Genomic DNA, 14,944 nt, shown 5'->3' on the forward strand with positions numbered 1-14,944 from the left:
TTTAATAATAAATAATAACTTTTATTTGTCATTATTAAAAGTCTGAATTTTCAACAGATTCTTGAACTGGCAGCTATCAGCTCATTCAACTTCAGCACCCGTCACATGTCCAGTAGCTTTCCCAGAGCTTCCACCTTCACCATGAAGCTCCATGAGTTTGCTCAATTCAAACTTGGACTTCTTCAGCATTTTTACTTTTCTAACAAAGACATCATGGAGGAGATAAATAGACTGGCAAGACTTTTCCGTGTCTTTCCCACTGCTGTCTAGAATCAATTTATTGACCACTTCTTTTAAATTTGCACTTTTGGGGTCATGATTTCCATCATTTTCTTCCAGATTTTGTGGACCTGTTGGTGCAGAGCATAAGAGGCCTTCCGAATTTAATTGTGGTTTTTTTTTTTTTTAAACCAACACAAAATAGAGCAAACAAATAACCATCAGTAGTCTTCACATCAACATGAGCTTCAGTCATGGTCTGCCATTTATTGACCATGGAGCACTTTTATTTATTTATTTTTTAATTACTCTGATTTATTTACAAAGTTTTTCACAAAAGATCCTTCCCATTTAGTTTACTCCACCCACCCATCGAATTGTGCAACCCTGTGATTAACACCCTACCCCCCCCCATCCTCACCCCTCTATTTTTACCTTCTCTCCCACTTTGGATACTCATACTCAATCTACAATAATGGTTTTATACAGTATTTGTCCTTGTGGGACTGAGTTAGTTCACTCAACTTAATGCTCTCCCAAGTTAGGTAATAATTTACAAAATGATTGCTCCTGCGTGCAGCATAGTATTCCATGGTATGAATATACTGCAACTTCTTAATCCATTCGTTTGTAGTTGGCCATCTGGACTGTTTCCACATTCTTGTGATGGTGAATAATGCTGCTATCAACATTGGTGTACAAGTGTCCGTTTGAACCTCAGTTCTCATTTTCTTGAGGTGTATTCCTAGCAATGGAATAGCTGAGTCATGGAATTTCTATGTTCAACTTTTTGAGGAAATGCCAAACTTCCTTCCAGAGTGGGTATACATTGTACAACATGGAACACATTTTGTCATGAGTAAAATCCATGTCATGAGAGTTGGTGAGGCAGTTTTTGCCTTGAACATCCTCAGTAATTAGCTTGAATTTTTGAAATGAAAATCTAATTTTGCAAATCAGCTAGGCTCACTTCAAAAACATGACCCTTGAGTCCATCAGAAACAATCTTGGTTCCTTGAGTCCTGTGACTGGTGTCTTCCCAATATTTCTTGTATAGCTGGTGTCTTTACAGCATACGAATCTTTCTTAGAAAATGGATCAAACATTTTCTTCTTTGCTCATGTTTGCCACCTTTCGTAAAGTGCCTGTTCTTGCCAACCCCCACAGTGGTGCCCAGAGATTCAAAAGGGCTATATGATTCTTTTTATCCTTTATTCTCACCTCTGAAAAAAATGTTCTAGCTTAAGATATGTTATAAAAATTGTTATTTTTTTATTGATAGTTTTTTTAATTGTAGTAGAATATGCAGCACCAGGTATTTGTCATTTTAACTTTTTTTAAATGTACAGTTCAGTGAAATTAATTATATTAATTATATTGTGTACCCATCACCATTCTCTAGTTCGAAAAGTGTTCTTCACTGCCATCATTAGTAACCTTTTTGGCAAGAAAAAGGAAATGTTTTGAAGCAACAGAAAGGCTTTCTAGTAAACCAAAATAAGGATGATAATTTTCACTTATGTAGTGATATCCAGTTTTCTATCGCACAGAAAATTTCTTGTAATTCACCAAGTGTCTGGATATTTATTGAATTGTGATTATGTTGTAAATTCATATCTTTGTTTTCCACTCACTGCTTCTTTAATAGGAAACAATAATGCAGGTGGCCCAGTTTCAGGACAAGCAAACTCAGGGATGTTGGGAATTGGTGGAGGTGTTTCTTTGCTACCAGCATTTGAATATAGAGGAACATGGATCCCTATTCTAACTGTAACAGTTCAAGGCAGTGCTAAAGCCACCTAGTAAGTAGTAGTTTTGAAAGTAATTCTATTTAATCCTAAAATTATTCTTTCTATATTTTTAATTTTACATCTAGTATTCCTAAGACATCCTATTGAATTATCTTTCTTTGAATGATAACGTATATTAATCTCCTCCTGTAGGTTGGCTAGGTAGCTGTGTTTCAGATTTCTTGGCTAGAAAAGTGATGAGCACTTCCAAAGAAAAGGCATCTAGTGAAATGCAGAAATTATCAAATAATATAATTCATATCACATAAGTAGAATTTTGTTGAAGATAATTCAAAGAAAGTTGCAATGTATCAATAGGAAACTGCTATAAATTCAAGCAGATTGAGAAAAGGATGTGTAATAAGGGTATACATTGTTGCTAGAAGACAGATTTGGGATGGAAGAAAATCCAAAGATGTTTACTTGTGTTTTATTCACTATGAAAAGATGTTTGACTGTGAGATCATAACAAATTATGGATAGCATTTCAAAGAATGGGGATTTAAAAACACTTCATTGTGTTCATATAGAATATATGACTAGACCAAGGGTCAACTGATACAACAGGGTGCTCCTGTGTGGTTTAAAATTTTAAAAATATGTGTGTCAGGATTCTGGCCTTTCACGTATTTATACTTACTCTGTACTCTGCAAAGAAGAAAGTGATAACAGGATTGGAGAAAGACTAATTAAATAATTTGACCAAATTTTATCATTTTTTTAAATTCATGGAAGACTGAAAACATCTTATTAATTACTTAAAATTGTTTTGCTCAGTAGTATGATTTTGATTACAGTACTTGATCTCACTTTTGCATCTTTAAAAGAAGGTTGAGATTAAACCTCAAAAGAGAAAAAAATAGATTCTTTTTTTCAAGGCAGTATAAAATATAATTATTCCCTTCCAAAATAATAAATAATAAGAAAATATCTATGTATGAATTTACATGGTCACATTGCAACATCCTTATTGGATTTGGTACCTTTCATTCATTCATTGCAAGGTATAATATAAGAAAATACAAATAAAAATCACAGTAACATACCACTGTATATCCATGAAACTTGCACTCATTCCTGTCATAGCTATAGTCAGAAACACCCTCCTACATGTGACCCAACACCATTCTTTTCCTATTGAGTTATCCTTTCCCCATTGGATTATCTTGGTAGATTTCAATTTTAAGATCTCTGAAACTAAGTGAAGATGTCCATTTACTTTCACTATTTATCTTCATTTCTGTCATCCATAAATCAGGTAAATGATTTTACATAGTTTCGCCTTTGTGACTTCTCAGTAATGATCTGATTTTTCATAATTTCAGCCTAGAGATGTTGGACAAAGTGGAGCCCCCAACTATACCTGAAGGATATGCCATGTCTGTGGCATTCCATTGTTTGTTAGACCTCGTACGTGGCATAACTAGTATGATTGAAGAAGAATTAGGAGAGGCTGAAACAGAATGTCAGACTTCCACCGAAGCAGCATCTTCACCAACACAGTCATCAGAACATCAAGATTTGCAGTCGGCGTCAGACCACATGGATACAGAAATAGGTATAATAGTACAGTTCTGTATTTTTACCTTTTAAAAATAATTTGAAATTTATAAAGAGGTTAAAATGATAATGTTTCCTTTAAATGCTTTTACTCCAATTTCCCATTTGTGAAACTTTAATTTATTTGTCTAATCATGCATTTTTCTGAACTATGGTGAGACTAGATTAGACATGATACTTTATTACTCTTTAGTACATTATGTATTTTTTTTAACAAATAAGGGCATTTTCTTATGTAACCACAATATACTCACCATCACAATTTTAGTGTCAGTCCAATATTATAATCTAATCTGAGATCCAACAGAGTGTGGAAACTGTAGAACAAAATCATTGATTTCACATGCAAGCAAGATTCTACTGAAGATCATCCAAAAATGACTGGAACAGCACATCAGCAGAGAACTTCCGGAAGTCCAAGCTGGGTTTAGAAGGGGTCATGCATGGTACTAGGGACATTGTAGCTAATGTTAGATGGATCTTGGCTGAAAGCAGGGAATACCAGGAGAATGTCTGTGTTTCATTGACTATGCAAAGGCATTTGACTGTGTGGACCATAACAAACTGTGGCTGACTCTGAAAAGAATGGGAACCCCAGAACACTCGATCATGCTAGTGCAAAACCTATACTTGGACCAGGAGGCAGTCATCAGACAGAGCAAGAAAACACTGCATGGTTCAAAATTGGGAAGGGCATACGCCAGGGATGTGTCCTATCCCCATACCTTTTCAACCTGTGTGCAGAACAGATTATCTGGGAGGCTGGGCTCTATGAGGAGAAATGTGGGGTCAAGATTGGTGGAAGATCTATCAACAATCTGTGTTATGCAGATAACACAACCCTGCTTGCTGAAACTGAGGAGGACCTGAAGTGCTTGCTGCAGAGGGTCAAGGACTGCAGCCTTCAAAATGGATTGAGGCTCAATGTCAAGAAGACAAAGATTCTCATCACTGGACCAACTGGCAGCATCAGGATGGATGGTAAAGAGATTGAGATTGTTTACAGCTTTATTTGCTTGGCTCCACAGTCAACACTCTTGGCAACAGCAGCCAGGAAATTAAAATACGTATTGTCATGGGAAAGTCTGCTGTTAGGGACCTCTCCAAAGTACTGAAGAGCAATGGTGTCACTCTGGAGACTAAGGTTCGTCTGATACAGGCCATGGTCTCTGCAATCATTTGCTATTCATCAGAGAGTTGGACAATGACTAGGGAGGATAGAAGCAGAATTGATGCCTTTGAACTGTGGTGCTGGAGAAGAGTATTGTATATACCATAAACTGCTAAGAAAACAAACATGTTTATCCAGGAGAGGGTTAAACTGGGCTGCTCCTTGTAGGCAAGGATTCTGAGTTTTCATCTGAAATACTTTGGACATGTTGTAAGGAGGGACCGGTCCTTGGAGAGGGACATCATGCTTGGGAGGGTGGAGAGACAGTGCAGGAGAGGAAGGCCCTCTATGAGGTGTATTGATTCAGTGACTGGGATAATCAAGATGGGTGTATTGGAGACGGTGTGATTGGCACAGCACAGAGCAGAGTTTAGAGCTGTTGTACATAGGGTCACTATGAGTCGCAAACAACTCGACGGCACATAACAACAGCAATCTGAGATCCCATTCAAATCTTGCCACTTGTCCCAGTGAAAGCCTTTGTGACTCAGTCACATACTGAATTTTGTTGCCCCATGTCTCTGTATTCTTCCAATCTGTAAACATTCCTCAGTCTTTCATTGTTTTACATGACTGGTATTTCTTGAAGTGCTGGCTCATCAAGTGGGATTTGTTTGATGTTTCCTCCAAACTAAATTTGACGTAGTGCATTTTTGGCAGGGCTGCTGTAGACACGTTGTGGCTGTACCAGGAAATAGCAGTTTGCCTCATTAGTGATGCCAATTTTAATCATTTCATTAATATGGTGTCTTCCAGGTTTGGTTTTTTTGGGTTTTGGTTGTTTGTGTTTTTGGTTTTTTTTTTTCACTGAAAGGAAACTTTCTGTGGATAAATTCTTTGAGCTTTACTCTGAAACATATTTTCCTTTCTGCATTCACTTTATTTCTATTTCTATTGATTCATGGATAGCTATTTTATTAAGAATTATAGTTTATAGCTATCACGTGCTAAGGTCCTCCTCTGTACTTCTGATATGATTAGTTCCTCACAGTCTCACCCATCAAAATGTCCCAGGCTCATCTTGGATTTCTCTTGTCCATTCTCGGAATCATCTATATAACACTGATACCATCAAGTTGGTTCTGATTTAGACCCTGTAGGACAGATCAGGACTGTCTAGTAGGTTTCCAAGGCTGCAGTCTTTGCAGAAGCAAACTACGATATCATTCTCCCATTGGCAGCCAAACACTTAATCACTATGCTACAATGGCACCTTACATAGAAAACAGTATTTAGAGACTAAGGATCTTTAAACTCAGAAAACTCATTGCCATTAAGTCACTTCCAACTCTTGATAGTCCTCCACCAGGTTTCCAAGGCCGTAAAGAGAGATTACACATCTTTCTCGCATGGAGCAGCTGGTGGATTCAAACCATTGAGCTTTTTTTTTTTTTTCATTCACGAGCTTTATTTTCTCAAAGTGGACAATCTGAGACCCGCGTGTTGTCACTGGCTGTTGTCCCACTGTGTGTGCTGACTCCTGGCCTGTGATCTGGCGCACATGGGCACCAAGTGAAGGGGTGAGAAGAGGGGCTTTGGCAAGGGCTCTGGGCCCCCACAGGGGTATTTACACAGCCCTTGGTGCAGGGCCTCACTGGCATCTGGCCCCGGCCAGGAGAGCTCCCTCAGGCGACAACGCTGGCTGCGCTGTCACAGGAAAATCGGCCATCTGCGGCCACACTCGATGCAGCATCTGCATCTTCCACACGACAAAGCCACAGGAAGTGACCTGGGGAGTCCTGCTATGTTCAAATGCTGCCCTTTGGTCCTTGTGAACACTTTCTCAGTATGTCGCGTAAATTTTGTTAAATATAAATAAACTCGAAGCAGACTGTACCAGTGACATGGGGACTGGGCTCAGAGACGTCCAGCTCATCCCTGCCCTTGCAGTGGCACGGCTGCCTGCCCAGGGCTCCTTGGGGCAGAGGGCCTGTGCTGCCCAGAGAACAACTTTACACTCAGCAAGCCAGACACAAAAAGGACCACCTGAAAAAAAATATGTTTGTAAAATCTACATTTAAAAAAGAATACTCAACTGCATTGGAAATTTCTGGTTTTTGTTGTTGTTTGGTTTGGTTATTTTTCTGCAAAACACCACAAGATTTGGCCAAAAAAGGAGAATGTCAGAGAAGAAAACCCAGGTTTCAGTTATAAAACATGAGACTCGGAGCAACTGCTCCTGGCAGCCTGTCTGCAGGAAATGGTCCTCTTGGTTCAGTTAGTTTTGCTGCATATTTTGAAGCTGCTGCAGGAGGGACGTGTGGTGTGGCTGGCCTCACACCTGGGCACGGAGGCTGTGGGTGCAGCTGGTGCACATGTATGGCCGGCAGGCATGGCTGCAGCCCCTGCTCCAGGCTCCCTCTGGTCAGCTGTAAGGTCTCCAGTCTCGTGTAGGCTGGAGACGCCTCCTCCTGAACACTCACCCCAGCGGTCTGACTCTGGCTCTCTGCTGGGGGGCCGGCTTGGAAGGCAGAGTGAGTGGACAGGCGGGCTTGTGGATGGTTCCCAAGTCTTCAGCAGTGCTGAGAACGCCTCCGAGTGTGTGTGCGCGTGTACATGTGCGTGTGTGTCCACCTACCCGGCGTCCTGGCTGCAGTCAGGTCTGTGGCAGGTGGGGCCGAGGAGGCCATGACCGTCCGGGGCTCACAGACTGGGCCTCAGCACAGGCCGATGTACTTGAGGTTATTCTGGATGATGACATCGGTTACCGTGTCGAACACGAACTGGATGTTGCTGGTGTCAGTGGCACAGGTGAAGTGGGAGTAGATCTCCTTGGTCTCTTTGTTGCGGTTCAGGTCTTCGAACTGCCGCTGGATGTACACGGCCGCCTCCTCGTAGGTGTTCTGGCCATGGTAGTCGGGGAAGCAGACGGTGAGTGGGATGCGCAGGATCTTCTCAGCCAGCAGGTCCTTCTTGTTGAGGAAAAGGATGAGTGAGGTGTTGATGAACCAGTTGTTGCAGATGGAGTCAAAGAGGCGCAGACTCAGCCATCCGGCTCGTCTGGTTGTCCTCGTAGAGCTTCAGGTCATAGCCACTGAACTCCTTGCAGAAGATGATGGCAGTCACGCCCTCGAAGCAGTGGATCCACTTCTTACGCTCTGAGCGCTGGCCGCCCACGTCCACCATCTTGAAGGTCAGCTCCTTGAAGGTGAACTTGTTCTCCACAATGCCTGTGGTCATGTCGCGTGAGCACAGGATGTCCTCCACCATGGGGATGTAGTCGGGTGCGGTGATGCGCTCCAGGTCGTTCGGGTAGTAGGCCGCATTGTCCTCCAGGTGGTACTCGCTGGAGCGGCCGAAGCAGGCCTGTGCGCCGGGGTCGGCCCACAGCCGCCGCATGACGCCCAGCAGTTCGGGTGTGATCTTGCCTTTGCTCTCAGCTGTTCCGCTGAGCGCAGAGCTGCACAGCATCGTAGGCGCGGTCTGGGTTGTGGAAGTCGATGCGCAGGGTGGCCAGAGCACGGGTGATGCGGGTGAGGGAGTCGATGGCGTTATAGATGATGAGGGGCCGGTACTCCCTGCAGGCCTCCAGGTTGAAGCCCCCACTGTGGATGATCTTCATCTGCTTGACGATCGTGCTCTTGTCAGAGTTGCTGGTGCCCAGGAGCCGCTGGCTCTCGGAGCATAGGTGGCGATCGATGCACGGGGAACGCCGTGCCGCCTCCTTCTCCTCGGATCTCTGCCGGCATCCCATGGTCCGAGGTGGCCGGCCACCGTGCTCAGCTGGGCCCTGTCCTCACGCCGCTCTGCCTGCTGGTGCTGAGACACGATGCTGAGTGGCCACCCTGTGCTCAGCACCTGCTGGGGGGCACAGGCCTGCCGCCACACTGTAGCCTCTGGTGCTGTGAGGGGCCCCCAGCGGGTATGGCCATCCCAGACACAGCCCGCTGCCCTCCAACCGAGCAGCTCTGGCTCAGCAGTGGGAGACGGTGGGGCTCCAGGTCAGTGGGAAAGCCTCCAGGTCGGGGTGTCTGTTGTGTGGCTCTAGTCAGTGGCGGGAGGCTGGTTGCCATCCACTTAGGTGTGCTGGGACCTCCAGGGTTGAGAGGTCTCTGCTGTTCAGCTCCATGTTAGCACCAGGGCTCTAGGGCCGGTGTGTCTCTGCCGTGTGGCTCCAGGTCAGCGGCTGGGCCTTCAGGGTTGGGGTGCTTCTGCTGTGTAGTCTGGTTAGTGGCAGAAGGCCACTTAGGTGTGCTGGGACCCCTGGAGTTGAGGTGTCTGCCGTTTGGCTCCAGGTCAGTGATGGGGTTTCCAGGGTCTGGGTGCCTCTGCTGTGTGGTCTGATCAGTGGTGGGAGGCTGTCCACTGTCCACTTACGTGCATTGGAGCCTCCAGAATTGAGATGTCTCTGCTGTTCAGCTCCAGGTCGGTGACGGGCTCCAGGGTCAGGGTGTCTCTACTATTGCTGTGGGGACACTGCTCATCAGAGTTGAAGGGTTGGCCACCGTGGGCTGCTCCGTCGAGAGGCTGTACATCTGGCCACCACCTCAGGCGGCGTCGGCTCCGCGCTGTCCGGCCCCCTGGACGCGGCCCTAGCTCCACACGACGCGGCGGCGGGGACGTGACCGGATCGCAGGGCTCACGCACGGCCGCCACCATTGAGCATTTGATTAGCAGTGCAACATACTGTTCTATGAGAGCTGTAGGTGGCACAGATGTTTTGTACTCAGCTTCCCTAAAGATTGGCAGCTCAAGCCCATCCAGCAGTTCTGTGTAAGAAAGACCTGATGATCTTCTCTTAAAGATTACATCCCAGAAGATCTTATGGAGCAGTCTACTCTAACACATGGGGAACACGGAATTGAAGTCAGCTTGATGGCAACCAGGGCACCTTAAGCAGAATAAGATTTGGGTTTTGGTTATTTAGAAATAAATATATGGGCTATAGGTTTACTTCTTGCTACTAGAGTAGAAAACAAGTGCACACAAATGCTTATACCAGCTGCTCTGTGGGAGCATGTGTGGTGTCCTCATATGGGATTAATGGTCTCTGAAAACCCGTGGGAGGGTAAGTTTTGAGTTGTTTCCATCTCAATGGTACACAACAACAACCACCTTTTTAAAGTGTCTGTTTATTCTGAAGTATCTGTTTACTAAAGCACTTACTGATAAAAGACTACAGCCTTTAAAATGGGTTGTATTTCAACATCAAGAAAACAGAAATTTTCACCACAAGACCAATAGTCAATGTTATGATAGAGGTAGAAAAAAGATTGATTTTTTTTCAGTGACTTCATTCTATTTGGATCCACAGTCAACACCCTAGGTAATTGTAGTGAAGAAATCAAAACACATGTTGCATTAAGAAAGTGTGCTATTAAGCATCTCTCCAAAGTTTTAAAGAGCAATAGTATCAGCTTAAAGCCCAAATTGTATCTGATCCAAGTTGTAATCTTGTCAGTGATTTCCTATGCATCTGGTAGTTCAACAGTGAATAAAGATGACAGAAAAAAATTTATCCTTTTAAATTGTGGTGCTGGAAAAGAGTACTGAATATCCCATGGACTTCCAAACAAATCAGTCCTGGAAAAGTCTTGGAGTGCTCTTTAGAGGCACATTTGATAAAACTTCATCTCACATCCTTTAGTGGGCATGATGTAATCAGGAAGGGCCAGTCCTTGGAAAAAAACATCATACTGGGCAAATGAGAGCATCAGCAAAAGAAAGGATGACCCTCAGTGTGATATATTGACATAGTTACTGTAGCAATGGGCTCAACAATGTTAGAGATAATGAGGATGGTGTAGGAGAGGGCAGGGTTCAGATGTGTTGTTCATGGAGAAGCTATAAGTCATAGTTGACTTGAAGACATCTAACAATATTTGTGTTAAATATCATCCATAAGATCAAAGGGAGCTCTGATGGCCTAGTGGCAAGAAGGTACATTACAATCCCAAAGGCATGCAGTTCAAATCTGCTAGATGCTCCACTGGAGAAGAAGGGGCATTCTCTTCCTGTGCTAGTTGCATCTGATTCAACAGTACACCACCACCACCAACTATATATATATCTCAACTCTCTCTCTCTCTCTCTCTCTCTCTCTCTATATATATATATATATATATATATATATCAACTCTATACACACACACACACACACCGATCATATCAGTTTTTCCAATTCTATTTCACTACCACATGGTACCATATTAACTTTCCATATATATAATTTCCTTCCTCAAGAAAGAAAAGCTTGGGTCCCATTTTACTAAATGTATTTATTAGTTTTCTCAGTTTGCAGTGTGTATTACCTGTCCCCTGGCTGAAACAGCTTCTTTCTTTGTACCCACCCTCACTTACTCCCAGGTGGTCAGGCCCACCAAATGTTTAGCTGGATAGAAAGGGGAAAGGAAAGAATTAAGAACTGATACTTACATACATGCTTTTTTAATTTTGTGACTTATATGATGATGGTAAATTATATTATTTAATTTCTTTGATGTTTTTATTCATAATTGCATAGTTGAACATACGTATCTGTAACATGTTGTTGCTGTTATGTGCCGTCGAGTCGTTTCCGACTCATAGCAACCCATGCACAACAGCCCTAAACCCTGCTCTATCCTGCGCCAACCGCACCGCCTCTGACACACCCATCCCGATTACCCCAGTCACCGAATCAATCCATCTCATAGAGGGTCTTCCCCTCCTGCGCTGTCCCTCCATCCTCCCAAGCATGATGTCCCTCTCCAAGGACCCGTCCCTCCTGGCAACATGTCCAAAGTATGTCAGACGAAGCTCCAGAATCCTTGCCTCCAAGGAGTAGCTTGGTTTAATCCTCTCCAAGGTGAATCTGTTTGTTTTCCGGGCAGTCCATGGTACATTCAGTACCCTTCTCCAGCATCACAGCTCAAAAGCACCCACTCTCCTTCTGTCCTCCCTAGTCATTGTCCAACTCTCTGATGCATAACAAGCGATTGCAAATACCATGGCCTATATCAGGCGCACCTTAGTCTCCAGAAAGACACTGTTGCTCCTGAGTACCTTTCAGAGGTCCCTAACAGCAGACTTTCCCATTGCGATACGCTTTTTGATTTCCTGACTGCTGGTGCCAAGAGTGTTGACTGTGGAGCCGAGCAAACTGAAGCTGTGAACAATCTCAATCTCTTCGCCATCCATCCTGACGCTGCCAATTGGTCCAGTGGCGAGAATCTTTGTCTTCTTGACATTGAGCCTCAGTCCATACTGAAGGCTGCAGTCCTTGACCCTTCGCAGCAAGTGCATGAGGTCCTCCTCAGTTTCAGCAAGCAGGGTTGTGTCATCTGCATAACCTGTATAATGCAGGTTGTTGATGATTCTTCCACCAATCCTGATGCCACAATTCTCCTCATAGAGCCCAGCCTCTCGGATAATCTGCTCTGCATACATGTTGAAAAGGTATGGAGACAGGATGCATCCCTGGCGTACACCCTTCCCAATTTTGAACCATGCAGTGTTGCCCTGCTCTGTTCTGACTACTGCCTCTTGGTCCAAGTATAGGTTTCGCATTAGCACAATTAAATGTTCTGGGATTCCCATTCTTCTCAGAGTCAGCCACAGTTTGTTATGATCCACACAGTCAAATGCCTTTGCATAATCAATGAAACACAGATAGACATTCTTCTGGTATTCTCTGCTTTCAGCCAAGATCCATCTAACATCAGCAACGATATCCCTAGTACCACGACCCCTTCTAAACCCAGCCTGGACTTCCGGCAGTTCTCTGCTGATGTGCTGTTCTAATCGTTTTTGGATGATCTTCAGTAGAATCTTGCTTGCATGTGAAATCAATGACACTGTTCTGTAGTTTCCACACTCAGTTGGGTCACCTTTCTTTGGAATGGGAACAAATATAGATCTCTTCCAGTCAGTTGGCCAAGTGGTTGTTCTCCAGATTTCTTGGCATAAAATAATTTATTAATTTTATGTGTTTTACATTTTATCTTGCATATAAAAGTTTTAGCTTGTTTATGAAGCGATTTTACTATAAATGTTTAAAAATTTTCCAAGTCTGAAACTATACTGTGATTTTCAAGTGTGGTAATTCAGATATATTTTAAATATTAGAAGTTTAGTATTTGGTAATTAAGGTGATGAAATAAAAATAATTGACATCTTGTGTAATGACCAGGTAGATTTTAGATTTTGACATTTTGTCAGATATGATGTCTCTGATTCCCACATATTGTATTTCTTTAAGTTAGCAGAGCTGTTTGGGAAGAAATGGTGAATGCATGCTGGTGTGGTCTTCTTGCTGCACTCTCGCTTCTCCTTGATGCCAGGTATTCAATTAAATCTTCATCAGTTTTATGCACCATGTCACAGCTAAAACATTTTTACTTTAAATTTGACTTCTTTTAAAAAATAATGTCTTTCATAGGACATATATAAAAGGTTATTTAATGTGGTTTTTTTTTAGTTTTTTAATACGTTTATTCAAAGTTAAAAATTTTATTGATTTTTAAATGCTTAACATTTTAGATAAAAAGTATAGGTAGTTGCTGATTTATGATGAAATTCTGTTCCAGTGATGACATTATAAGTTGATTCTGACATAAACTATCTCATGGATTGTTTGTTTTGTGGACTGGGTGTTTTTTGTTGATGTTTTCATTATTATTCCTTTTAATTATCAGTGTCTTTATAAATACAATCTTAATTATGTAAATTAATAAGGTATATTTTAATACAGGCACGAAAAGTACATAAATCATTTAAAGTAAATGCAGTTCATACAATGAACTGCATTTACTTTACAAGCTCAGAAACTTTGTATTTTAATAACTACCTATGTGTTGCTTTTACCCAATTCATATTTTCTTATGTTAATTATTTAAAATTACTTCTTAATTATATAATTTTAGCAGTCTTTATGTGAAAAGACTGTTTAAAATTAATATAAGTAAGAAAGTTTGTAGATTTTCTTTAAAATTCATCTAATATATAATTTGAGATTATGTTTAAGCATAATCAAGAACAAATTAATTTTATTAAATAGAATATCTTATATTTTCAGCACAGATGAAGCTGCCACTGAGAATATTTTAAAAGCAGAATTGACTATGGCTGCTCTTTGTGGAAGGCTGGGCCTTGTAACATCAAGAGATGCCTTTATAACTGCAATATGCAAAGGTTCCCTGCCGCCTCATTATGCTCTTACTGTTTTGAATGCCACCACTGCAGCTACACTTTCTAATAAATGTAAGACTTAAATCCTGTCTAATGTAGTAACACGTATAGGGGAAAGAATATAGATATCATTAGGTTAAGCATTGGCTGTTCTTCTCCATGCCTGTGTGATCTTGGGGGAGATAATAGTCCCAAGCTTGAATGTCTTCTGTCTCTCAAAACAAAAAGGTGTCTTTTAAATGAAATTTATACAACAGTAGTGCTTACAATTAGGTTAAGGGAGTTCTGATGGTATAGTCCTTCGTGGTCTGTGCTGGAGCTAAAAGTCCACACCTCCCTGGAAGTTCAAATTTACCAGCCATTCTGCAGGAGGATGGGCAGCTTCTTTCAATGGGATTTACAACCTCTGAAAACTCACCAAAGGGTTGACTGTAAATCAGTTCCTACTCCATAGCAAAAAAAATCCCCAAAAATACTAAGCCCAAAGCTTAGATCAGGCTAATATCAAACAGCTTTCTCTTTAATACTTTGCTACATAGAATTTAAATGTAAGGAGCCCGGCTGACGTATAATTTTGTTGACTTAGTGGTTAGGAGTTGCACTGGCAACCCAAAGACACATGCATGGTTCAGATCCACCAGCTGCTCCACTGCAGGAGAAAGATGAACAAACTCTTCCAGTGTGTTTTACTGCCTCTGAAAACATGCTAGAGAGTCAGCTGTGAGTCAATTCTATCTCAGTTGACTGAACTTAACCACAACTTTTAGCAGTGTAACATGTTGGGCTACTAATGATGGACAGTTCAAATCCAACTGGCTGCTCTGAGGGAATAATGAGCTTGGTCGGTGTGGTCCATAGGGACCTGTGCTGCTAACCCACAGGCAGCACCTCTTTGGCGTTTCATTTCCACCAGCGTCTCTATGGGGAAAGATGAGCAGTCTCCTCCTGTGCAATTTTTAACTTCGTAAATCCTTCTGGAGGGTTAGGACTGTGAGTCAGTTCCAACTCAGTAGCAGCTTGAGTTTTTTAGCTCTGAAAGAGAAAGATGGCCATTCTTCTATAAAGATTTATAGCCTTGAAAATGTGGTAGATGATC

The 14,944-nt window shown here is 42.3% G+C and overlaps 1 protein-coding gene and 1 pseudogene across 4 annotated transcripts in view; one reads left to right on the forward strand and one right to left on the reverse strand.

The window, feature by feature from the left end:
* The window catches only part of MON2 (MON2 homolog (S. cerevisiae)), a 189,823-nt gene that overhangs the window by 106,669 nt on the left and 68,210 nt on the right, over nucleotides 1–14,944 (forward strand). For 3 of the 4 annotated variants that reach the window (XM_006886042.1, XM_006886041.1, XM_006886040.1), the window contains exons 11-14: nucleotides 1,868–2,021; nucleotides 3,335–3,567; nucleotides 12,920–13,001; nucleotides 13,736–13,920. In XM_006886042.1, the coding sequence (XP_006886104.1) occupies nucleotides 1,868–2,021; nucleotides 3,335–3,567; nucleotides 12,920–13,001; nucleotides 13,736–13,920 (654 nt within the window). The remainder of the gene's footprint in view (nucleotides 1–1,867; nucleotides 2,022–3,334; nucleotides 3,568–12,919; nucleotides 13,002–13,735; nucleotides 13,921–14,944) is intronic. The other variant, XM_006886043.1, reaches the window with a different exon arrangement.
* LOC102854386 lies at nucleotides 7,398–8,434 on the reverse strand (annotated as a pseudogene).

The sequence above is a fragment of the Elephantulus edwardii genome, unplaced genomic scaffold (assembly GCF_000299155.1).
Source record: "Elephantulus edwardii isolate Elephantulus edwardi_28Jun2011 unplaced genomic scaffold, EleEdw1.0 scaffold00047, whole genome shotgun sequence".
Classification (NCBI taxonomy): Eukaryota; Metazoa; Chordata; class Mammalia; order Macroscelidea; family Macroscelididae; genus Elephantulus; species Elephantulus edwardii.